This window comes from Hyperolius riggenbachi, chromosome 6 (assembly GCF_040937935.1).
Source record: "Hyperolius riggenbachi isolate aHypRig1 chromosome 6, aHypRig1.pri, whole genome shotgun sequence".
Taxonomy (NCBI): domain Eukaryota; kingdom Metazoa; phylum Chordata; class Amphibia; order Anura; family Hyperoliidae; genus Hyperolius; species Hyperolius riggenbachi.
In genome coordinates this window covers 3,998,065-4,024,705 of record NC_090651.1, presented here as the reverse complement: position 1 = coordinate 4,024,705, position 26,641 = coordinate 3,998,065, and the positions used below count along the sequence as shown (strand labels likewise).

Genomic DNA, 26,641 nt, shown 5'->3' with positions numbered 1-26,641 from the left:
ACTAGCTCAGCAGGTGCACTCCCATACAAGGAGGAAGTTCTAAGTCATCAGACTAGTGTGAGGAGATCTGAGGAGAGTCACGTAACTAGCTCAGCAGGTGCACTGCAATACAAGGAAGAAGTTCTAAGTCATCAGACTCTAGTGTGAGATCTGAGGAGAGTCACGTGACTAGCTCAGCAGGTGCACTGCAATACAAGGAGGAGGTTCTAAGTCATCAGACTCTAGTGTGAGGAGATCTGAGGAGAGTCAGGTGACTAGCTCAGCAGGTGCACTGCAATACAAGGAGGAGGTTCTAAGTCATCAGACTCTAGTGTGAGATCCGAGGAGAGTCACGTGACTAGCTCAGCAGGTGCACTGCAATCCAAGGAGGAAGTTCTAAGTCATCAGACTCTAGTGTGAGGAGAGTCACGTGACTAGCTCAGCAGGTGCACTGCAATACAAGGAGGAGGTTCTAAGTCTTCAGACTCTAGTGTGAAGAGATCTGAGGAGAGTCACGTGACTAGCTCAGCAGGTGCACTGCAATACAAGGAGGAGGTTCTAAGTCATCAGACTCTAGTGTGAGGGGCCTGCGTAAATCTGAGGAGAGTCACGTGACTAGCTCAGCAGGTGCACTGCAATACAAGGAAGAAGTTCTAAGTCATCAGACTCTAGTGTGAGATCTGAGGAGAGTCACGTGACTAGCTCAGCAGGTGCACTGCAATACAAGGAGGAGGTTCTAAGTCATCAGACTCTAGTGTGAAGAGATCTGAGGAGAGTCACGTGACTAGCTCAGCAGGTGCACTGCAATACAAGGAAGAAGTTCTAAGTCATCAGACTCTAGTGTGAGGGGCCTGCGTAAATCTGAGGAGAGTCACGTGACTAGCTCAGCAGGTGCACTGCAATACAAGGAGGAAGTTCTAAGTCATCAGATTCTAGTGTGAGGAGATCTGAGGAGAGTCACGTGACTAGCTCAGCAGGTGCACTGCAATACAAGGAGGAGGTTCTAAGTCATCAGACTCTAGTGTGAGGGGCCTGAGGAGATCTAAGGAGAGTCACGTGATTAGCTCAGCAGGTGCACTGCAATACAAGGAGGAAGTTCTAAGTCCTCAGACTCTAGTGTGAGGGGCCTGAGGAGATCTGAGGAGAGTCACGTGATTAGCTCAGCAGGTGCACTGCAATACAAGGAGGAAGTTCTAAGTCATCAGACTCTAGTGTGAGGGGCCTGAGGAGATCTGAGGAGAGTCACTTGATTAGCTCAGCAGGTGCACTGCAATCCAAGGAGGAAGTTCTAAGTCATCAGACTCTAGCGTGAGGAGATCTGAGGAGAGTCACGTGATTAGCTCAGCAGGTGCACTGCAATCCAAGGAGGAAGTTCTAAGTCATCAGACTCTAGTGTGAGGAGATCTGAGGAGAGTCACGTGACTAGCTCAGCAGGTGCACTGCAATACAAGGAGGAGGTTCTAAGTCATCAGACTCTAGTGTGAAGAGATCTGAGGAGATTCACGTGACTATCTCAGCAGGTGCACTGCAATACAAGGAGGAGGTTCTAAGTCATCAGACTCTAGTGCGAGGAGATCTGAGGAGAGTCACGTGACTAGCTCAGCAGGTGCACTCCCATACAAGGAGGAAGTTCTAAGTCATCAGACTAGTGTGAGGAGATCTGAGGAGAGTCACGTAACTAGCTCAGCAGGTGCACTGCAATACAAGGAAGAAGTTCTAAGTCATCAGACTCTAGTGTGAGGAGATCTGAGGAGAGTCACGTGACTAGCTCAGCAGGTGCACTGCAATACAAGGAGGAGGTTCTAAGTCATCAGACTCTAGTGTGAAGAGATCTGAGGAGAGTCACGTGACTAGCTCAGCAGGTGCACTGCAATACAAGGAGGAGGTTCTAAGTCATCAGACTCTAGTGTGAGGGGCCTGCGTAAATCTGAGGAGAGTCACGTGACTAGCTCAGCAGGTGCACTGCAATACAAGGAGGAAGTTCTAAGTCATCAGACTCTAGTGTGAGGAGATCTGAGGAGAGTCACGTGACTAGCTCAGCAGGTGCACTGCAATCCAAGGAGGAAGTTCTAAGTCATCAGACTCTAGTGTGAGGAGATCTGAGGAGAGTCACGTGACTAGCTCAGCAGGTGCACTGCAATACAAGGAAGAAGTTCTAAGTCATCAGACTCTAGTGTGAGATCTGAGGAGAGTCACGTGACTAGCTCAGCAGGTGCACTGCAATACAAGGAGGAGGTTCTAAGTCATCAGACTCTAGTGTGAAGAGATCTGAGGAGAGTCACGTGACTAGCTCAGCAGGTGCACTGCAATACAAGGAGGAGGTTCTAAGTCATCAGACTCTAGTGTGAGGAGATCTGAGGAGAGTCAGGTGACTAGCTCAGCAGGTGCACTGCAATACAAGGAGGAGGTTCTAAGTCATCAGACTCTAGTGTGAGATCCGAGGAGAGTCACGTGACTAGCTCAGCAGGTGCACTGCAATCCAAGGAGGAGGTTCTAAGTCATCAGACTCTAGTGTGAGATCCGAGGAGAGTCACGTGACTAGCTCAGCAGGTGCACTGCAATCCAAGGAGGAGGTTCTAAGTCATCAGACTCTAGTGTGAAGAGATCTGAGGAGAGTCACGTGACTAGCTCAGCAGGTGCACTGCAATACAAGGAGGAGGTTCTAAGTCATCAGACTCTAGTGTGAGGAGATCTGAGGAGAGTCAGGTGACTAGCTCAGCAGGTGCACTGCAATACAAGGAGGAGGTTCTAAGTCATCAGACTCTAGTGTGAGATCCGAGGAGAGTCACGTGACTAGCTCAGCAGGTGCACTGCAATCCAAGGAGGAAGTTCTAAGTCATCAGACTCTAGTGTGAGGAGAGTCACGTGACTAGCTCAGCAGGTGCACTGCAATACAAGGAGGAGGTTCTAAGTCTTCAGACTCTAGTGTGAAGAGATCTGAGGAGAGTCACGTGACTAGCTCAGCAGGTGCACTGCAATACAAGGAGGAGGTTCTAAGTCATCAGACTCTAGTGTGAGGGGCCTGCGTAAATCTGAGGAGAGTCACGTGACTAGCTCAGCAGGTGCACTGCAATACAAGGAGGAAGTTCTAAGTCATCAGACTCTAGTGTGAGGAGATCTGAGGAGAGTCACGTGACTAGCTCAGCAGGTGCACTGCAATACAAGGAAGAAGTTCTAAGTCATCAGACTCTAGTGTGAGATCTGAGGAGAGTCACGTGACTAGCTCAGCAGGTGCACTGCAATACAAGGAGGAGGTTCTAAGTCATCAGACTCTAGTGTGAAGAGATCTGAGGAGAGTCACGTGACTAGCTCAGCAGGTGCACTGCAATACAAGGAAGAAGTTCTAAGTCATCAGACTCTAGTGTGAGGGGCCTGCGTAAATCTGAGGAGAGTCACGTGACTAGCTCAGCAGGTGCACTGCAATACAAGGAGGAAGTTCTAAGTCATCAGATTCTAGTGTGAGGAGATCTGAGGAGAGTCACGTGACTAGCTCAGCAGGTGCACTGCAATACAAGGAGGAGGTTCTAAGTCATCAGACTCTAGTGTGAGGGGCCTGAGGAGATCTAAGGAGAGTCACGTGATTAGCTCAGCAGGTGCACTGCAATACAAGGAGGAAGTTCTAAGTCCTCAGACTCTAGTGTGAGGGGCCTGAGGAGATCTGAGGAGAGTCACGTGATTAGCTCAGCAGGTGCACTGCAATACAAGGAGGAAGTTCTAAGTCATCAGACTCTAGTGTGAGGGGCCTGAGGAGATCTGAGGAGAGTCACTTGATTAGCTCAGCAGGTGCACTGCAATCCAAGGAGGAAGTTCTAAGTCATCAGACTCTAGTGTGAGGAGATCTGAGGAGAGTCACGTGATTAGCTCAGCAGGTGCACTGCAATCCAAGGAGGAAGTTCTAAGTCATCAGACTCTAGTGTGAGGAGATCTGAGGAGAGTCACGTGACTAGCTCAGCAGGTGCACTGCAATACAAGGAGGAGGTTCTAAGTCATCAGACTCTAGTGTGAAGAGATCTGAGGAGATTCACGTGACTATCTCAGCAGGTGCACTGCAATACAAGGAGGAGGTTCTAAGTCATCAGACTCTAGTGCGAGGAGATCTGAGGAGAGTCACGTGACTAGCTCAGCAGGTGCACTCCCATACAAGGAGGAAGTTCTAAGTCATCAGACTAGTGTGAGGAGATCTGAGGAGAGTCACGTAACTAGCTCAGCAGGTGCACTGCAATACAAGGAAGAAGTTCTAAGTCATCAGACTCTAGTGTGAGGAGATCTGAGGAGAGTCACGTGACTAGCTCAACAGGTGCACTGCAATCCAAGGAGGAAGTTCTAAGTCATCAGACTCTAGTGTGAAGAGATCTGAGGAGATTCACGTGACTATCTCAGCAGGTGCACTGCAATACAAGGAGGAGGTTCTAAGTCATCAGACTCTAGTGTGAGGGGCCTGAGGAGATCTAAGGAGAGTCACGTGATTAGCTCAGCAGGTGCACTGCAATACAAGGAGGAAGTTCTAAGTCCTCAGACTCTAGTGTGAGGGGCCTGAGGAGATCTGAGGAGAGTCACGTGATTAGCTCAGCAGGTGCACTGCAATACAAGGAGGAAGTTCTAAGTCATCAGACTCTAGTGTGAAGAGATCTGAGGAGAGTCACGTGACTAGCTCAGCAGGTGCACTGCAATACAAGGAGGAGGTTCTAAGTCATCAGACTCTAGTGTGAGGGGCCTGCGTAAATCTGAGGAGAGTCACGTGACTAGCTCAGCAGGTGCACTGCAATACAAGGAGGAAGTTCTAAGTCATCAGACTCTAGTGTGAGGAGATCTGAGGAGAGTCACGTGACTAGCTCAGCAGGTGCACTGCAATCCAAGGAGGAAGTTCTAAGTCATCAGACTCTAGTGTGAGGAGATCTGAGGAGAGTCACGTGACTAGCTCAGCAGGTGCACTGCAATACAAGGAAGAAGTTCTAAGTCATCAGACTCTAGTGTGAGATCTGAGGAGAGTCACGTGACTAGCTCAGCAGGTGCACTGCAATACAAGGAGGAGGTTCTAAGTCATCAGACTCTAGTGTGAAGAGATCTGAGGAGAGTCACGTGACTAGCTCAGCAGGTGCACTGCAATACAAGGAAGAAGTTCTAAGTCATCAGACTCTAGTGTGAGGGGCCTGCGTAAATCTGAGGAGAGTCACGTGACTAGCTCAGCAGGTGCACTGCAATACAAGGAGGAAGTTCTAAGTCATCAGATTCTAGTGTGTGGAGATCTGAGGAGAGTCACGTGACTAGCTCAGCAGGTGCACTGCAATACAAGGAGGAGGTTCTAAGCCATCAGACTCTAGTGTGAGGAGATCTGAGGAGAGTCACGTGACTAGCTCAGCAGGTGCACTGCAATACAAGGAGGCAGTACTAAGTCATCATACTCTAGTGTGAGGAGATCTGAGGAGAGTCACGTGACTAGCTCAGCAGGTGCACTGCAATACAAGGAGGAAGTTCTAAGTCCTCAGACTCTAGTGTGAGGAGATCTGAGGAGAGTCACGTGACTAGCTCAGCAGGTGCACTGCAATACAAGGAGGAAGTTCTAAGTCATCAGACTCTAGTGTGAGGAGATCTGAGGAGAGTCACGTGACTAGCTCAGCAGGTGCACTGCAACACAAGGAGGAAGTTCTAAGTCATCAGACTCTAGTGTGAGGAGATCTGAGGAGAGTCACGTGATTAGCTCAGCAGGTGCACTGCAACACAAGGAGGAAGTTCTAAGTCATCAGACTAGTGTGAGGAGATCTGAGGAGAGTCACGTAACTAGCTCAGCAGGTGCACTGCAATACAAGGAAGAAGTTCTAAGTCATCAGACTCTAGTGTGAGGAGATCTGAGGAGAGTCACGTGACTAGCTCAACAGGTGCACTGCAATCCAAGGAGGAAGTTCTAAGTCATCAGACTCTAGTGTGAGGAGATCTGAGGAGAGTCACGTGACTAGCTCAGCAGGTGCACTGCAATACAAGGAGGAGGTTCTAAGTCATTAGACTCTAGTGTGAAGAGATCTGAGGAGAGTCACGTGACTAGCTCAGCAGGTGCACTGCAATACAAGGAGGAGGTTCTAAGTCATCAGACTCTAGTGTGAGGGGCCTGCGTAAATCTGAGGAGAGTCACGTGACTAGCTCAGCAGGTGCACTGCAATACAAGGAGGAAGTTCTAAGTCATCAGACTCTAGTGTGAGGAGATCTGAGGAGAGTCACGTGACTAGCTCAGCAGGTGCACTGCAATCCAAGGAGGAAGTTCTAAGTCATCAGACTCTAGTGTGAGGAGATCTGAGGAGAGTCACGTGACTAGCTCAGCAGGTGCACTGCAATACAAGGAAGAAGTTCTAAGTCATCAGAGTCTAGTGTGAGATCTGAGGAGAGTCACGTGACTAGCTCAGCAGGTGCACTGCAATACAAGGAGGAGGTTCTAAGTCATCAGACTCTAGTGTGAAGAGATCTGAGGAGAGTCACGTGACTAGCTCAGCAGGTGCACTGCAATACAAGGAAGAAGTTCTAAGTGATCAGACTCTAGTGTGAGGGGCCTGCGTAAATCTGAGGAGAGTCACGTGACTAGCTCAGCAGGTGCACTGCAATACAAGGAGGAAGTTCTAAGTCATCAGATTCTAGTGTGTGGAGATCTGAGGAGAGTCACGTGACTAGCTCAGCAGGTGCACTGCAATACAAGGAGGAGGTTCTAAGCCATCAGACTCTAGTGTGAGGAGATCTGAGGAGAGTCACGTGACTAGCTCAGCAGGTGCACTGCAATACAAGGAGGCAGTACTAAGTCATCATACTCTAGTGTGAGGAGATCTGAGGAGAGTCACGTGACTAGCTCAGCAGGTGCACTGCAATACAAGGAGGAAGTTCTAAGTCCTCAGACTCTAGTGTGAGGAGATCTGAGGAGAGTCACGTGACTAGCTCAGCAGGTGCACTGCAATACAAGGAGGAAGTTCTAAGTCATCAGACTCTAGTGTGAGGAGATCTGAGGAGAGTCACGTGACTAGCTCAGCAGGTGCACTGCAACACAAGGAGGAAGTTCTAAGTCATCAGACTCTAGTGTGAGGAGATCTGAGGAGAGTCACGTGATTAGCTCAGCAGGTGCACTGCAATACAAGGAGGAAGTACAAAGTCATCAGACTCTAGTGTGAGGAGATCTGAGGAGAGTCACGTGATTAGCTCAGCAGGTGCACTGCCATACATGGAGGAAGTACTAAGTCATCAGACTCTAGTGTGAGGAGATCTGAGGAGAGTCACGTGACTAGCTCAGCAGGTGCACTGCAATACAAGGAGGAGGTTCTAAGTCATCAGACTCTAGTGTGAGATCTGAGGAGAGTCACGTGATTAGCTCAGCAGGTGCACTGCAATACAAGGAGGAAGTTCTAAGTCATCAGACTCTAGTGTGAGGAGATCTGAGGAGAGTCACGTGATTAGCTCAGCAGGGGCACTGCAATACAAGGAGGAAGTAATAAGTGACCTGACTCTGGTGATGTAACAACTTCTAGGAGGCGTAACAACCCCCCCCCCCTCTGTGTACCGGGGTACTCTACCTGCTGGGCGAGAGAAAAGAGGTCCTGATGAAGAGCCAGCACCGCTCTATAGAAAGCTCCGTCATGGGTGTCCCGAGGGATGAGGCACGTGTACTCCTCCATACTGTCCCACTGCTCTGTAAGAGGATAGACAATAGTATTACTACACAGTAACCAAGCAGCTTGGAGTGAACCAAAACCACAAGGAAAGCATAGGGAATTTATAGAGACCGAAAAGCCCTCCTACTAAAAAGCAATTCTAAGTGTGATTTGCCTGCTTAAAACAGAAGGAATTTACAACAATTCAGCTTAGAGTGAACATCTGTGGTTACCCACAATGCACCGCTACTGAATATGTAAATTATCTCTTTATGCCCCAGAAGCAAACACAAGGATGTCTGGAACTCCTCATGCCCTTTGTGGTCACACCTCCCCAAAGACTGAGAGCCCAGCATGGCCATCAGTCTCTGACAAGTCCCAACTCGGCCTTCTCCTTCTAGAAGGGACCCTCTATTACTGATTGGGTAGAGCGGGCTTTGCATCCCAACAGGGCAGATGGTCTTAGAAAGTCATCTACATGTCACAAGTCTTCTGGAGTCCTAGGAACAGGGCGTCCCCAATTAGCACATAGCTGCTACACCCAAAAAGATTATATACCCAGATTCTTGTCTGGAAAGCCACACAAGGAACTAGCTGTGTTTACAGAATAAAACATAAAACATTACATATGCTAACCAATCATTTGCATCGCTATAAAAAATATTTCCCGAATTCTGGGCGTCGTGCCTGTCATGCAGACACCTTGCACCATGGGAGTAAATATGAGCAAACGTTGGTTATAACATTAGTTTATTTTCATATTTCATACAGGGGAATAAGTGTTTGGTATCAAAATGTTGCAGATTTTCCATGGATCATGAATATGCTATTAAAGTAAACCAGAGACGAAGCACCCTCATGTATTTTACCATATATATCAGTTGGAACATTAGAGAAAACACCTACCCTGCTCTCTGTTTCATCGTTCACTGCTCAGCCTGCTTGTTATCAGCCCTGATAAAATCCCTGACTGAGGGATTCAGTCTGGCTTTGCTCAGGAATCATTATAGCTGAGTCTGTCTTCTCTGATGTAATTTTAAAGCACAAACCTGCCCCCTGCTGGCTCTTCTTTCCTGTTCTATATATTCACAGAATCACAGAGAGCTGTGATGAGATGGGCGGAGATGTTAATGTAAGGGCATATTGAAAAACTTTTTTTTTTTATATTTGTTAGTCAGAAGAGGTTTTTAGAAATTGTGATTTCATTTTGCACACAGCCCACTAAATAATATGCTTTTCTGATGAACTGTGTTTTGCGTTGAGTTGTAGTAAAAAAACAAACAAAAATAAAACAAAAAAAAATAATAAGAAAAACCCCCCACAAAAAACGTCACACCAGAGCGGCAAAAATACCAGGTCCAGTATTTATTTTGTAAAATCTATGGGGTGGGTGGGGGTGCATGTTGTGCCAAAGCATTAATCTCGTGTATGCGGGTCCAAAATATGGAAGGACAATACATTCATGACCAACTTGAGCAGGAGGCAAGACTCAGGCGGGATGCCTCCCAAACCAGATTTCTCAAAAGGGATTGCGGCCATTTTGATCTCCCAATTTCTGAAAAGAGTCCTGAGGGGATAGCTGCTAAGCTGGTTCTCCTACCTACATACATTGACTTTTACTAAGGACTTTATTTTCCACAAAGGACTCAGTCTTCTCCAAAATTAATTTCTTCATTTTCCCCTTTTTAGCCTAATACTGTGACTACCAGTTTCATAATAGTTATCCATAAAAATTAATGTAAGAAATAACAAGACAGAGGTTTCCTGTATTTCCTGTCGTAGAGACGTGTCCACTTCCTCTCTAGGCAGGATGTGAGGTGTGACAGACGGAGAGACAGCATGTGTGAGAGGCTTGATGTCTCGCTACGGTCCTCAGATTTCATGAAATGTTTCTAGTCTTTCTTCTGCAGAGTAAGGGTATAAGAGGCGCCCTGGTGTAATAAAAGCATGTAAAAGCAGTTTAAAAACGGGAAATAAATTTGAGGTAGCTTACCTCAGTGACGAAAAGGCTCCCTTTGCTGAATCTGTCATTTAGTTTGGCACTGTTATTGGGCTGAGGAAGCGGGCTCTGACCCGCGAAACGCGTTGCCTCTGCTACTAATAAAAACCTTTGTAAAATACAAAGATTTTTTCATCACTGAGGTAAGCCACCTCAAATTTATTTCCCGTTTTTAAACTGCTTTTAGATGCTTTTATTACACCAGGGCGCCTCTTATACCCTTATTGTGCAATCATACCCCCTTACCTCACCCGTCTGAGGGGTGGGTACAGACCACACGTGGCTTCGACCATGGTGGATATCTGTCCCCTTTCTTTTACCAAGGAGAGCGACCGCATCCAGGTCCCTAGGGACCACCCCGAGTGGAGTCGGGTTTGTTGTCTCCACCTGCTTCCTGTGGTCGGTTGCCCCCCTGCAACCCACCTTTGTGAGTAGTGTCTTACTTTTATTACGTTCAATTGTTTTGTTTTTGACATACTACACCATTGGGCTCTCACTCTTGTCTCCTGTATCTTTTTACTAGAGGGTGTTTTTGACACCCACATCCCACTTCTTCTGCAGAGAGCGGTGACAGCTGCGGGCGTTTGTCACGTATTGCTGAGCCTTGCGTTGCCTGTGGCCACCGCTGAATGTTTCCTTCCACACCTCGAGGACTGCGGGCGTAAACCGCACTGAATTCATTCAGGAAATCCGCAGCAATTAGTGGGGAGCGGGGCAGGAATGTGACACTTTGCACACTGAGCTGAGTAATGGATTCAGAGCGCGCGCCTTTCATCTAACTATATACTGAATAACAACGTCGTCAGGCAATCGGCGAAAGCCCTGCGTGATAAATGTGAGCGGAGGGGCCTCTGATTGGATGCCGCAGATCATGTGACGTCCTCAACCACACAAAGTGATCAGTTTCATCCATAATTCTTGTTCTGTGATTGGTAAACTTGTCTGATGCGGCGGTGATTAAACGGCGGGGATAAAACGTTTGTGTATCCAGAGGCGGCGGCGCCTTCTAGGAATCGCTCAGTAATTACTTGCGGTTTGTATTTGCTCACACGGCATTTTGTCATTAGGACAGCTGTTCACACATGATGACAGTAATTGTGCAGACACACTTACCTAATCCCCACGCTGCGGCCGCCGCCATCCTCGCCATCTTGGCACGGGCGTCCTCATTGACGTTAGTCCAATTCTCGCAGCACTGCTGGTGGAGCTGACCCCTGTGAGGGCGACATGAGGAAAAACCAGTGACTAACGCTGTCAATTCCAATCATCTGCTGGACTAAACATTTCTCCTATTCCTAGAGAAAACATTTCATATAGGAGCACAGACTGAATACAAGAAGGTTGAGCTTATCATTAAAGGGAATCTGAAGAGAAAATAAAACTTATTATTATTTTTTTATTATTATTTAGTATTTATATAGCGCCGACATATTACGCAGCGCTGTACAGTGTGTATATATACCTTGTCACTAACTGTCCCTCAAAGGAGCTCACAATCTAATCCCTACCATTGCCATATGTCTATATTATGTAGTGTAAGTAGTGTAGTGTAAGTCTAGGGCCAATTTTTTTTTTTTTTAGGGGGAGCCAATTAACTTATCCGTATGTGTTTTGGAATGTGGGAGGAAACCGGAGTGCCCGGAGGAAACCCACGCAGACACGGAGAGAACATACAAACTCTTTGCAGATAGTGCCCTGGCTGGGATTCGAACCAGGGACCCAGTGCTGCAAGGCGAGAGAGCTAACCACTACGCCACCGTGCTGCCCATGATTTGATTATGATTATGATGTGTATGATTTGTATGTGTAGTACAGCTAAGAAATAAAACATTAGGAGCAGAGATAGGGGTCTCATATTGTTTCCAGTACAGGAAGAGTTAAGAAACTCCAGTTATCTATGCAAAAGAGCTTCACTGATCTCTCCAAGCAGAGAGCTCTGTCTTCTGAAGCTTATTATCTTAAGCGTGTGTCACTGTATTTAGTTTTTTTTTGCAGAGGAAAGTTCAAAAGGGTCATTAGCCTGCTCTGTGAAATCATTTATAATGCAGAGTAGTGTATAAACTGCACATATTAGAGAATGATGGAATGTTATAAAAAACAAAACAAAACAAAAAAAAACTATAACTGAAAACAAAGCTATGAGAACCACTTCCTGCTCACAGAAGTTCTGCGTTCTTCCTTCTGTAGATACTGAACTGATAGAACACTTCTCTGTGGATTGCTGGCTGGGAGGGAGTGCCACGGAACAGCCGTGAGAAACGAGAATGCAATCGCAATCGGTTTATTGCACCGATTGCCAGTGACGCGCTAGAATCTAGATTGGTTGTGTAGGAGCATCTGCAGTCAATCTGGGCTAGCAGTACTTAGAGGCAGGATGTCTTTTGATGTGTTAATTAGCTTGGGCCAGGCCTGTATCCCGGAGAAGGTGTATTTTTAATTACCTCCGTTTGGTGAGCCTTTTCATACAGGGAGAGCAAGGAAGCTACTCCCAGCAGGGAGTTTATTCACAACCTGCTTTCACCCAGACTATCCGGCACCGACCACGGGCCATCTGAATGCATATGATGTATGGTTTCTGGTCGATTATATGGCAACTGTACATCGCACAGCTGTAAAATTCATATAGTCTAATTCGGCAAAATCTGGCAATCGTACTGATATGAAATTCATTGTGATAGTCTGTCCGGTTATTGAGGTATGACCCTTCTCAAGTACTGGGTGTGCTGCACTAGCCATGTCTGATGTCATATTAATCTGTATTTCCCGATAAGTATGAATCTGTTATCCACCTAAATATGACTTGTATCGTTTGTGAGTTACGGCATTTTATAAGTTTAAACCTAAAATCTCTCAGAGGGAATGAACTGTCATTGGTGGGTAATTCAGAGGGGGCCGGCATTGCCACACCCCCAAACCAGCTTCATCAAAAGCACATGGCTGGCAGGCGGGCCCTCATTCCTCCATTTTCCACCTTCTTGAAAGCTGCTACCACTTTGAGCAACAAGTGGTAGCCATTTTGTTTGGACTTTGAACTTTGCTGAAACTGAACAAAAAGAACTCTACAAGTTTTCCCAGAACGGATATATTTCCACAAACCCTAAGTATTTTTCTCCTTTTTTATTTCATACTGGCTATTAATGTTCAATAATTGTTGATTTTAATAATTTTCTGTATATATTAATTATTTATATTGCACGTGAATAAAGACTTTATCAAAGTCGTTCACTGTTCCGCTACCCTGCTACTCAGCCACACAAACTGAACCCAGACTTCTGAAGAGACGCTACTGTTGTTGTTAGTGAGACAGAATAGAGTGTTTAACCCGTTTTTATTTGCAGGATCAGTCAGTCAGTCAGTCAGTCAGTAGGGTCCACTGGCCCATACCAGTGGTGGTGGCAGATACCCTGAAATAAAGTGTATTTTGTAAGTACCGTAACCTCACAGGCTCCCTTCTGGTTGGGCTGCTGCCCAAATTCAGTCAACTTCCGTGCACCGATTGCGACCACAGTTTGCATGGTCTGTGTGCTAAAACCGATTGGAAGGCAATTTGTGGTCTGGCCACCAGGGCGCCTGTGACAGAAGCATTTGCTTCTTGTGTGTGTTGCATTCAGCATATATAGAGGCAGTGTGGGTGAATCGCCTGGTGGTGGCAGCACTGGGGCTCATCTGCACTCCCCCTCTAGGTGTCGCATGTGGGTTTGGGGGTCCTGGGCGGTGACAGAGCTTGGGGCCCCTGCCATGTGCACCACACTGCAAGAACAGCCAGCCGTTTGTGGGCAAGAAGCATCTGGAGGAGTCCACAGACCGTTCCAGAGAAAGGCACAGAGTTCCCAGCAGCCCCATATTGTAGAGTATTTCCATACATCATTTGGTGTATGTGAAAGGTTGACACAAGTGAGGGCTGCAATACTCATACTCACAGTATCGGGCATGTGAGGGAATCCCGTTCTCACTTAGATTCTTTGGAGCAGACTGGTCGCACTCTACAAAAATTGCTTAAAAGGTAGAAGAAGAAGGCAATGGGAGGCAGATGGTGCCTCATGGTAGATGCACAACGAGCAGGAATCAGACAAATGTTTAGCTTCCTATTTGCAGTGCAGCGTTTCGGCCCGTTTGTGTCGGAGGGGACCAGTCTGCTGCGCGGTCACGCCTGCGGGCGGATGCGTCACAATATAGGTGGCTATGGACAACGCATCCGCTCACCTGAAACATTTTACCAGTCAGAACTCTGCATTGCGGCTAACGGATCCGGGGTTTCTTTTTAACAAGTGGAAGCGAATCCTACTTTGATCATTAGGATCTGCTTCCTGCATCTTTTGGAGCTGCAAAAATCATACCCAATGCGGGAACTGAGCCTAAGGGCGCAGTCACACTATAATCGCTTCTCTGAGCGCTTTTTGGCCTCCAGATCTTTCTGAGAGCTTTTAAACCAGTTCAGGACCGCAGGCTTACACCCCCCTAGTGACAATTTAGTGTTCTGCAGCTTTAACAGCTCGCTGCAGAGACTTATCACTTAGCGCACAAGTGAATCTCCTCCCCCCCTTTCTGCCCACCAACAGTGCTTTCTGTTGGTGGGCTCTGATCGATGGAGTAATGTTTGTATATTTTTTTTTTTATAAATTTGTCTATTTTTTTATGTATTTTTTACTATTCCCCTCCCTCCCCCCACCAGCCAATCAGAGCAATCCTCTCTCACAGGCATCAGCCTATGAGAGGGGATCGCTCCTCTGTCTCCCAGGGGGACAGCTGTGTCACACGGATGTCCCCAGTACAGCGCTGCAGTAGATCGCAGCGCTGTACAATGTCAATAGACCTAGTTTCACCGTCTAACAGACTGCTAGTGGTGATCGCCGCTGGTATGACTGATGACGGAGCGGGGGTGTGCACGCCTGTAAAACCCCGCCCAGGACTTGATGCCTTTTTTCAGCGTTAGGAGGTCCTGGGGAAGCCACCTTCCTGACACATATCGGCATTAGGCGGTCAGAAAGGAATTGAAAAAACGCTCCCATTGATTTCCATTAAAATTGCGGTAAAATTGTTAATGGAAGTCAATGGAAGCGTTTTTTAAAAAGCTCTCAGAAAGCTCTGGAGGCCAAAAAGCGCTTATAGTGTGTCGGAGCCCTAATAGAATACTTTAAAAATTAACGTATTTCACGGGCCTCTGTGGGCTTCTAAAACCTATTTGTCTCACGCAGGCTGTATGTCTTCCTCCTGTTTTCTAGGGGCCCCTCTCCCCTCCCAGTTTCTGGCCTTTGGTAGAGTCAGGTGAACGTCGGTGGAGATCACCCCCCTTTGTCACACAGGTATCTCGGATTCCCTGGAGGCCATCAGACAAGCCCTGAGACCTGTCAGGAGGTACAATAGCAGAACGAGAGCCCCGACCCTTCACACGTCTGAAGAGAGGATGGAAGGTTTAATACGACGTCTGAGGAACAGAAGAATCCCGCCTGTCTTGGAAAGAGGCTTATTAAGAGGCGACGCGGCCCTTCACGGGTGACGTGGATCCAAAGCATCTCCACCTGCTGCGGATTTACTGCGAGAACGCCGAAGCCGGTCTCAATGTTATTAGAGCAATTTTCCCATCATAATACGGAAAACAAAGTCCCGTCTGAATAAGCGCAGAGATCTGCCACGCTAATCTGACAGCTTCTGAAAGGGAACAAATAGAAGGGAGGAAAATTTCCATAACATTCTCTAATTCAAGTCGAGATGTTTTCCTTGGCTGTACTTCTACAGCTGGGAGGACAGAAGCCGCCGCGGTCTGATGCACTGCGCTACGAGCGTGTCGCCGGGGGTTGCCATGGCGATTCCAGTAACTATAGGACAGCGTGCCAGGTGACTGTATGGGACAAGTATGTTCCTATACCCGCCGCTCTCACCCCGCTGGCGTCATCCGCGCGGAATTTGCCAGGAAGATGAGCTGAGCTTGTTTAGGCTGGAGGGGGGATGACGGTAAATGTGATTTGCTGCAGTTCTGGGCAGGCAGGCTACATCCTGCTGAAAATATGTACGTATTCCTTATTATGTAAGGATTATGCCAGATATTAGATGAGAAATCCAGGCGGGACAAACATCTCCAGCAATCTTATATAACGTCGGGGCAGCGCATGCCCCGCCCCTCTCCCTTAAAGGGGACGCCCGCTAAACACGGATCTGGAAGGACCTGGATTTCCCATCTGAAAATGATCTAATGGGAAAACATTACCAGCCTGCAAAGCAATCTGTTCTGTGATTATAAGAGCAGTATGAAGAGAAGGGCCTGTACACACTGAAAATCGCAAAGCGCAATTGCAAATGCAATGGCTTTTTTGAATCAAAATTCTACTTGCGATTTTTGTGCGTTTGCGATAGGATTGCGATTTTGCTGCAGCTATCTTCTTTTGGTTTTTATGATTGTTTACCTAAAAATAATGCAATAAAAATCACATGCATTACTCTTTTTCATGCGCAGAGTTTAAAAAGCGCAGCAGTCACTGCGACTGCATTTTTCTAAAAACGCATCGCACCAGTGTGTACAGTACATCACAATTTTACAAAAGACCTTCTGATTAACCTTTTGGGGACCGCTGAGCGTATATCCTAGAGTAGGATTTACGCCACCTGCCATTTCCGCTCCCGACACGATCGTGTGCACCCGAGAGGGGAGTTTAAGCGGTCATATGACAGCTAACATCTCCCCTCACTGATCAGCAGCCATCACGATTGGCTCCTGATGACTATGATCACCAGAGGATCGTAGTGATCACTATCAGAGCAGCGGCGGTAGGCGGGCAAGAAGAGGATCCACTCATCTTCCTGACGTTCCCCCGGCTATCATTGATTCCCTCCGCTCTGGCCGGAATCCTCGCTCACTCTGACGTAGGTGTGGGGTCCCGGCTTGATTAGGTCTTCAAGCCACGACCCCGAACTTAAGGGCAGTGTGAGCAAGGATGCCGGCAAGAGCAGAATGGGCCTAGAGCTGCTCATCGCTGGAGCCTGGGAGGCGAGTAAAGGCTGCTGGCTATACGGGGGACACCTGGCTACACTGGGGACACCATGCCCAGCCATCTATAGTGGGGCTCCAGCTACCTGTCCCCCCCAAAATGCACCCCCCACATGTAAAATGGCCTGGTCCTTAAAGCAGTAGGATCATCCATACTATGCCAGGGAAAAAAACACACATATAAGTAGATAAATACTTGACCTACTCACATAACATGTATTATACTGTCCACGTTTTGATTTCAGTGAATGTTGTTTAGTAAATTACGAGAATTCTGTTCCTGGTGGGGGCCATGTTTTTTGCCCACAGGTAAGGCTAACTCGTGATGTCATTTCTGCCCTTTACTTTTTTTCTTGTCTCCTCCTATCGCTGAGTCACCTCAGCCTTGCTTGTAAACCAAAGTGAGTAGGGGATTAGGTTTCAGATAAGAAGCTGGCAGGGAAATAAAGGGAAGAGGAGGAATATATTATAGATAAAAAGAACCCCCAGCATGCAATTATTTGGCACCACTACTAAAGGGCCAGTGTTCCTTAAGTATGTGATAACTCCAAATCATAACAGCAGAAAAAGTTTTGAAAGTTTTGAATGCAGGATTAGCATCTTTATCACTTAATACACTTAGGCCAGTTGCTGTTGAAATTTGATTTTTTATGGTGACAATCCCGCTTGAAGGGGGGTTTAGACAACCAAAGGGTTAAAAAATGCGGTGTAACGCAGCCAGTGTGTACAGGCCCTTAAGCGGCAGCTAATTGTACTGCAGCATCTAAACGCTACATTGCTGAGTCTTCATAAACAGGACAGAGTAAAGGGCTTCGGGGAGCGAGGACAACCCCTCCCCCCTGACATGTGCACTGTGGACCAGCGGGGGATATTCTGGTGGGAAACATTGAGTAAAAATAACCAGTATATATGTATACAGGGTCTAGATAAAGGATTGATGGAAAGCCTCATCTACACGGTACAATTTTCCATCAGATCGACCGGTGATCTAATAAGAAATTGCATTGTGTGTAGACGTCCAAATTGTTTCAGATCAATTTTGCAATAGATTTTGCATTAAGTACCCCAAATCTATTGCAAAATCCATCGCAATCCAATCTGACCGGTTGGAAATTATCTAATAGATCGGTCAATCTGTCGGAAAATGGTACCGTGTAGATGAGGCTTAAAGGGGCACTATGGCGAAAAATGTAAAATATGTGCAAACAAATAAGAAGTACATTTCTTCCAGAGTAAAATGAGCCATGACTTTTCTCATATATTGCTGTCACTTACAGTAGGCAGTAGAAATCTGACAGAACCGACAGGTTTTAGACTACTCCATCTGTTCATGGGGGGATTCTCAGGGATTGATTTATTTTCAAAAGCACTTAGTGAATGGCAGTTGCAACTGCCAAAACACTGTGTAGGGAGCAGGGAAGCTGGCCAGCATCATTGTTTAAATCCTTTTTAGGGAATATCTTTATAAAGAATTAAAGCCTTGCTGAGAATCCCCTATGAAGAGATGGACTAGTCCAAAACCTGTCGCTTCTGTCAGATTCCTACTACCTGCTGTAAGTGACAGCAACATAGGAGAAAAGTCATTTATGGCTCAATTTACTCTGGAAAAAACGTACTTTTTATTTGTCTAGGTTTGCACATATTTTACATTTTTACAGTTTTCCGCCATAGTGCCCCTTTAAGTCCTTTGTGTACAGTTCCAGCAGTCCCCTCTAATATGTCTCAGAACGATAGTCTCGTTATATGATGACAGCGACCCTCAGATGACTTGTAAATTTCACAACAGATGAGGAACAGATCTCCTCCTGATATAGGAAACCACTTTCCCTGGTCCCTTGGAGCTTACTAGAACGAGATTATACTGCATAAAGCAATAAATAGATATAGAAAGTGTTGCTGCTGCTGAAACCAGGATAATGATCATAAAAGTGACTGCATTCTGCTATACAGTAGCAATAAAAAGTATGTGAAGCCTTTGGAATTATTATATGGATTTCTGCACAAATTGGTCATAGAATGTGATCTGATCTTCAGCTAAGTCACAGCAATAGACAATCACAGTCTGCTTACACTAATTCCACACAAATAAATGTTTCCATGTTTTTATTGAACACACCGTGTAAACATTCACAGTGCAGGTGGAGAAGGTAAGTGACCCCTTGTATTTAATAACTGGTTGAACCTCCTTTGGCAGCGATAACTTCATCCAAACGTTTCCTGTAGTTGCAGATCAGACTTGCACAATGGTCAGGAGTGATTCTTGGCCATTCCTCTTTACAGAACTGTTTCAGCTCAGCAATATCCTTGGGATATCTGGTGTAAATCGCTTTCTGGAGATCATGTCGCAGCATCTTAATCGGGTTGAGCTCAGGACTCTGACAGGGCCACTCCAGAAGGCGTATTTTCTTCTGTTTAAGCCATTCTGTTATTGATTTACTTCTATGATTTGGGCTGTTGTCCTGTTGCAACATCCATCTTCTGTTGAGCTTCAGCAGGTGGACAGTTGGCCTTAATGTCTTGATAAACGTGGGAATTCATGTTTCCTTTGATGATAGCAATCCCTCCAGGCCCCGACACAGAAAAGCAGCCCCAAGCCATGATGCCCCCACCACCATACTTCACAGTTGGGATGAAGTTTTGATGTTGGTGTGCTATGCCTCTTTTTCTCCGCATAGAGCATTGTGTGTTTCTTCCAAACAACTCAACTTTGGTTTCACCTGTCCACAGAATATTTTGCCAGGACTGCTGTGGAACATCCAGGTGCCCTTTTGCAAACTTTAAAGATGCAGCAATGTTTTTTTTGGACAGCAGTGGCTTCCTCTGTGGTATCTTCCCATGAAATCATTCTGCGCTGTGCTCTTGCAGTCATCTTTGCAGGACGGCCACTCCTAGGGAGAGTAACGGCAGCAGTGCTGAACTTTCTCCATTTATAGACCATTTGTCTTACCATGGACTGATGAACTGCAAGGCTTTTGCAGATACTTTTATAACCCTTTCCAGGTTTATGCAAGTCAACAATTCTTACTCGTAGGTCTTCTGAGAGCTCTTTTGTGCGAGGCATTATTCACATCAGGCAATGCTTCTTGGGAAAAGCAAACACAAAACTGGCATGTGTGTTTTATAGGGCAGGGCAGCTGTAGCCAACCCCTCCAATCTCATCTCACTGATTGGACTCCTACTGGCTGACACCTCACTCCAATCAGCTCTTGGAGATGTCTTTAGTCTAGGGGGCCACTGCCTTTTCCACCTGCACTGTGAATGTTTACATGGTGCGTTCAATAAAAACATGGAAACGTAATTATTTGTGTGGTATTAGTTTAAGCAGACTGTGATTGGCTATTTACTTAGATGAAGATCAGATCACATTTTATGACCAATTTGTGCAGAAACCCATATAATTCCAAAGGGGTCACATAGTTTTTCTTGCTATTGTATGTCACTACAGGGCCTCTTTAAAACTGGACAATCAATGTGCTTGGCAGATCTATGCCTGGAGCTTGCAGTGCTGCAGTAGAGGAGTGTGCCGATGCCAAGTATGCAATGCGAGATGATCTGACCTCACGAGGGTAAATATACAGACGGAGAGCTGGGCTTCATGCTCCAGAGAGGGCTGTTTGCTTCACATGCTGCTGCTTTGTGCAGGATAAACAAGCTTTGTGAAGTGGCCTTCATGTGTGCGTCCCGGGAATACGGCGATAATCCCAGCAGGCGGGGAGACGAAAGATACACACACAGACACACATGTCCCTATTTACTGAATGTTTGTGTTCACAGCGGTGTCACTGACCTGCGCAGCCCACACACCATGCCTGCCTCAACCCTGACAACTGTGTGCGCGCACACACTGTATACACACACAATGCTGATCCAAATAACGCGCGCGCACGCACGCACACAACCCCCATGCCTGCCTCAACCCTGACAACTGTGCACACTCCACCACACACACACACACACACACACGCACACACACACACACACACACACACACACACACATGTACACACACACACACACACACACACACACACACACACTTTACACACACTGTACACACTTTACACACACTGTACACACACACACTGTACACACACACACTGTACACACACTGTACACACACACTGTATACACACACACACACAGTACACTCACACACTGTACACACACACACACACTGCACACAAACACTGTACACATACACACACACACACACACACACACACACTGTACACACACACACACACACACACACTGTACACACACACACACACACACTGTACACACACACACACACACACACACACTGTACACACACACTGTACACACACACACACACACACACACTGTACACACACACACTGTACACACACACACACTGTACACACACACACTGTACACACACTGTACACACACACACACACTGTACACACACACACTGTACACACACTGTACACACACTGTACACACACACACACACTGTACACACACTGCACACACACACACTGTATACACACACACTGTACACACGCACACAAACACACTGTACACACACACACACACACACAAACACACTGTACACACACACACACACACACACACACACACACACACACACACACACACACACACACACACACACACACACACGCACACTATACACGGACAATGCCTGCCCGACCATCACAACTGTGCCCACTTCACCAGACTCACATCATAAAGGAGAAGGATTAGGCTGCAATATTTAGTCCTCTGTGGGATTCTCCGGCGTACAACAAGCTACTGTACACAGTGCCGTCCAATCACACCGCAGCATCACAGCTCAACTTTCCTAAACTTAATTTCTGAATGTAAACAGCAGGAAAGAGGCGCAGAAGGCCAGAGTGCAAATAAGAATTTTTGAATGATAAAACTGCATTAACAGGAGAAAAGGGAGGTGGCTAATGGAATTAATTCAAAAATTCGTATTTGCACTCTGGCAACGCGCTTCGTGGAGATATGGAACCAACTTCTTCAGGCCTATAGACCACCACGGCTGCTCCGCCCCCAATTCACCTACATTTTCCATCCTATCCAACTGATACTTTTGATCAAATCAAAATTTCCACTAATCTGACATACGGGGGGAATAATTTAGCAGCAGTTGAATCTAAACTGCATTGCAGCAAACAGGAAAATCGATGAGTCTATGGAAACCTTTTTACTTCTTCTATATAAAATGTAGAAATACTTGTTATAACTCATAAATCAGATCTTCTCGCCATCAATGTGCTTGCAGACACTGCGTATAGTCACTTCTCCTGATTACAGTTCTGGGATTAGCTGGCATTTCACCTCTTTAGCAAATCCAAAACAACTAAGCGAGTTTACGAGACAGAATTCTGTGGACTTTGCCAATAAAAGTGGAAAGAGCGGGGTTTGTGCTGCAAGTCGCTCACATAATGATTATACATATGGGCGGCGTGCCGCGGGTAACCTTAGTATAAAGCCTGTGTATTCCGGGCAAGCCCTTGCTTGTCAGAGCTCCACCCATTGGCTGTGACATCACCGCATCAAGTGGTCTTGTAGTGATACACCTCCGTGCTCAGGTCTTGCAGTAACACCCCCTCATGTGTCTTCACCCCCCCCCCCCCAACCGCAGGGCGGGCAAAACCCTTGCCTGTCAGAGCTCCACCCATTGGCTGTGACATCACCGCGTTGGTTGTCTTGTAGCTATACACCTTCGTGCTCAGGTCTTGCAGTAATACCTCCTCATGTGTCTTTACCCCCCCCCCCGCTCACAGGGCTGGCAAACCCTCGTCTGTCAGAGCTCCACCCATTGGATGTGACATCACCGCATCAAGTGGTCTTGTAGCTATACACCTCCGTGCTCAGGTCTTGCAGTAATACCTCCTCATGAGTCTTTACCCCACCCCCTCGCTGGGCGGGCAAACCCCTCGCCTGTCAGAGCTCCACCCATTGGCTGTGACATCACTGCGTTAGTTGTCTTGTAGCTATACACCTCCATGCTCAGGTCTTGCAGTAACGCCTCCTCAGGTGTCTTTACCCCACCCCCTCGCTGGGCGGGCAAACCCTCGCCTGTCAGAGTTCCACCCATCGGCTGTGACATCACCGCGTTGGTTGTCTTGTAGCTATACACTTCAATGCTCAGGTCTTGCAGTAACGCCTCCTCATGTGTCTTTACCAACCCCCCCCCCCCCCCCCGCAGGGCGGAAAAACCTTCGCCTGTCAGAGCCCCACCCATTGGCTGTGACATCACAGCGTTGGTTGGCTTGTAGCTATACACCTCCATGCTCAGGTCTTTGCAGTAACACCTCCTCAGGTGTCTTTACCCCACCCCCTCGCTGGGCGGGCAAACCCTCGCGCCTGTCAGAGCCCCACCCATTGGCTGTGACATAACTGCGTCAGTGGTCTTGTAGAGCTAAGCCACCTTGATCAGGTCTTGCAGTAACACCTCCTAATTTGTCTTTACTAAACACTCAATACACGGATCATTATATTTTGCTTCTCTGGGAACGTTATCAACATAAAATCGACGTATGGAACATAAAATAATTTACTAAACAACTTTATCCACCACCACAGTATATCTACGTCCTCTGTGACTTCATCTAAGCCACAAGGACGTAGATATAAGTCTTGTAGATGAAGCACAGTTGTGCTTGATTGAGCTAGCTCCTGTTCATACCTCTAGCACTATCTGATGCAGCACTAATGGGTGAAAGGGAATATATGTACCCTGAGCAAATAAAATTGATTTTTACCATTAAAAATACTTTTATTTTCTAAACTCATAGTGAAAAATACACATTTTAGCATTATCTCAAAATTAAATATCCTCACCATAAATTGCGACAGGAACATAATTTAAGTTTTGTGATAAACGGTAGATTTAGCCAAACAAAATTTGTGTTTTTTTTTATCTACAGTAGCTCTTTTTATTTTTAAACTGTAATTAGTAAAACTGAAAAATGGTGTTTTTTTTTCTTCACTTTTTCCCATTAAAATGTATAGAAAGCAAAATTGTTTGAGGGAAAAAATAGCATACAATGAAAGTCTAGTTTGTCTTGAAAAAAAAAAAAAAAACAATATATATTAAGGCGTCATAAGTAGGGATAAAGTTATCACTGATTAAAGTGAACATCCGGACTAAAAATCGACTCAGCAGCACTGAAAAGGCTTTGTGTTTCTTTGACAGTTTCACAGCATCAGAACTTTGTTTCTCTTAAACAAACCTCATTTTTAGCTGCACAGAAGAAAACTGCCCGGGCTTTTTTCCCCTGATGCTGTGCAAAGCATGATGGGATTTCTGATTTTGTTGTTCTCTTTCTGCTGTTTTGGTGCAATTTTTTTTTTTTACATTTTGAATTTGACATTTGAAGCCTAGCGTGTGCAGCTGGGAGGGGTAATCAGGACACAGGATAGTTGGAACTGTGTCTCCTGCTCCTTGTCACCTCCTTTCAACCAAAAAGATGGCTGCCCCCATGACAAAGATGGCAGCCCCCATGAATCACAAACATTTGCCTGTTCTTTTAAAACAGGGTGGGTAAGAGATTATATTACCTATCTATTATAATTAACATAACTAATGTAACTTGATGACAGTATGTTTGTTTAGGCCGAAGTTCCCCTTTAAATAAGGACATAGCTAAACTGTCAAAACTGCTCTGGTCCATAAGTGGGAAACAAGGTCTGGATCCGAAGTGGTTAAACTCTGAAGGCCGGCCACATAGAAAGTACATCCCAATCGCTACAAAACCTATATGCATTTAAGTTGACTTATAAGTCGTGGTCTTCGGCTTCCTGTGGTGACTGTGCGTTTATAAGGTGTCGGTGATCTGTGTGAGCAGGGAGGAGGAGGATGTTATTGGAAGATCTGGACGAGACGCACACCACTGCTGGACGGCGATTACCAGACTCAGAGGTGACAGGAAGGAATTATTACACCTGCCGGGAATGAGGCCGGGTGTGAGGGACCTGAGAGGACCTGGATCGCACACAAAGACTATACTCTTATGTGAGGCGCTACACAAATATAGAATATTTACTCTTCCGAGATGACCCGTCATCTTTTCCTCTCTCGAGGATGAAGCAGATTTTGGACTGCTAGAACTTTCCCAAATGGACTTTCCTTGTGTTTCCTGCTTGAAGATGTGGTAGGATCCACTGTGTCCAGAGCAGTATGAATGAATAAGTCTCCTCTCTGTGATGACTGGCTGGTGAGGTAAGCATGGAACCCACAGGGAGGTATCTTGGGAAACTTGCACGAGGCACATTCAGATATGTTTTAGGCTAGTTTCGTGTTTCAGATGCTGGGAACTGGATGCCATATCAAAAGTAAGGCGTCAATTTGGTTACGCAACAGACAGTCCAAAGATGCTGCAAGTGGCGTCCGGTGAAAGAAGCTCAGTGACATTGTATGCGGGTATGAACCTGAAGCATTCCTCCATCATCTAATGACTGGAATGATCTGAGATCCCAGCCTGAATATAGCCCTAAACAGCCAAATTCCTGGCCTTCCACCAGCATACAATGGCTTCCATTTAGGCAAGTTCCCAACACCGATACATATACCTGTAATACGAGAGATTCAGCTAATGAGAGGCAGCTGAGTCTGAGCTAGAAAAGACAATAACAAATGGGCATTTACGAGAATGTGAAGCTTTATGAAGAAAGCAGGTGCTTCCCGCCTTACGTAGATGTTTTTCTGAGGTATGTCTTAATTTGCCCGCACTTATCAGTGCCAGCTGCTGGTCAGCTATCGGGGAGGGATCTCCTGCTTTGCCTCACCTTGTGTAGTGCACAGATAGCTGAATGTGGCACAGATGAGGAACAATTTTCTGTGTTGGGTGTCTGAGCAGCTCACAGCCTGAAACACAATCAGACAGATGGGCGGACGGAGAGCCTGTAGTCTTCAGAGCAACCTGCAGCCTATATTCAGCATTCAGAGGCACGGGGGATGTATATACACAGATATACACACATGTAAAATCAGTCAGTGACTTCTCAGAAGTCTCCCCGGAGAACACAGAATAGTAAATGTGTTCAGCTACAATTTCAAGAGGAATTTTTACTTTAAGGATCTGTCTGTAAAAAATACAAAGTTAATTACCGTAACAACCCTAAACTGGTAATCAGAGGTTTGTGTCCATAGCACGACTGCTCATCACAAACCGATCTCACCACAACTGCATCTAAAGGAAAACTGCACACAGCCTATTGACTTTTACTCCTGCCCGTTTCAGTTGCCTTCAGAGGTGAATCTGCAATCTTCTCCAATGTTTATTGCGTCATTCACCACAGGCACCTAATAAACCAGCTACCAGGCTGGACACTAGTAATGGTCATGACTAGGAGAAGGCATGGAGAAACATGTGATCAGTGTAGTCATGTGATAGATATGCAAGCCTCTGATTAGTGATGGTCGTGTCTAGAAGTCATGAAGAAGAATGTGATCAGTCTGGTCAGGTGATAGATATGGAAGTCTGTGATTAGTGATGGTCGTGTCTAGGAGAAGTCATGGAGAAGCATGTGATCAGTGTGGTCAGGTGATAGATACAGTAGGAAAGTCTGATTAGTGATGGTCGTGTCTAGGAGAAGTCATGGAAAAGCATGTGATCAGTCTGGTCAGGCGATAGATATGTAAGTCCCTGATTAGTGATAGTCATGTCTAGGAGAAGTCATGGAGAAGCATGTGATCAGTCTGGTCAGGTGAAAGATATGGAAATCTCTGATTAGTGATGGTCATGTCTAGGAGAAGTCATGGAGAAGCATGTGATCAGTCTGGTCAGGTGATAGATATGTAAGCCTCTGATTAGTGATGGTCGTGTCTAGGAGAAGTCATGGAGAAGCATGTGATCAGTCTGGTCAGGTGATAGATATGTAAGTCTCTGATTAGTGATGGTCATGTCTAGGAGAAGTAATGGAGGAGCATGTGATCAGTCTGGTCCGGTGATAGATATGCAAGTCTTTCATTAGTAATGGTCATGTCTAGGAGAAGTCATGGAGAAGCATGTGGTCAGGTGATAGATATGCAAGTCTCTGATTAGTGTTGGTCATGTC

At 46.2% G+C, this 26,641-nt stretch overlaps 1 protein-coding gene across 6 annotated transcripts in view; it reads right to left on the bottom strand.

Annotated features, from left to right (window-relative positions):
- MTOR (mechanistic target of rapamycin kinase) overlaps window positions 1–26,641 on the bottom strand; it is a 347,943-nt gene that overhangs the window by 95,710 nt on the left and 225,592 nt on the right. For all 6 annotated transcript variants that reach the window (XM_068238758.1, XM_068238761.1, XM_068238762.1 and 3 more), the window contains 2 exons: window positions 10,714–10,814; window positions 7,524–7,639 (listed from right to left, as the gene is read on the bottom strand). In XM_068238758.1, the coding sequence (XP_068094859.1) occupies window positions 7,524–7,639; window positions 10,714–10,814 (217 nt within the window). The remainder of the gene's footprint in view (window positions 1–7,523; window positions 7,640–10,713; window positions 10,815–26,641) is intronic.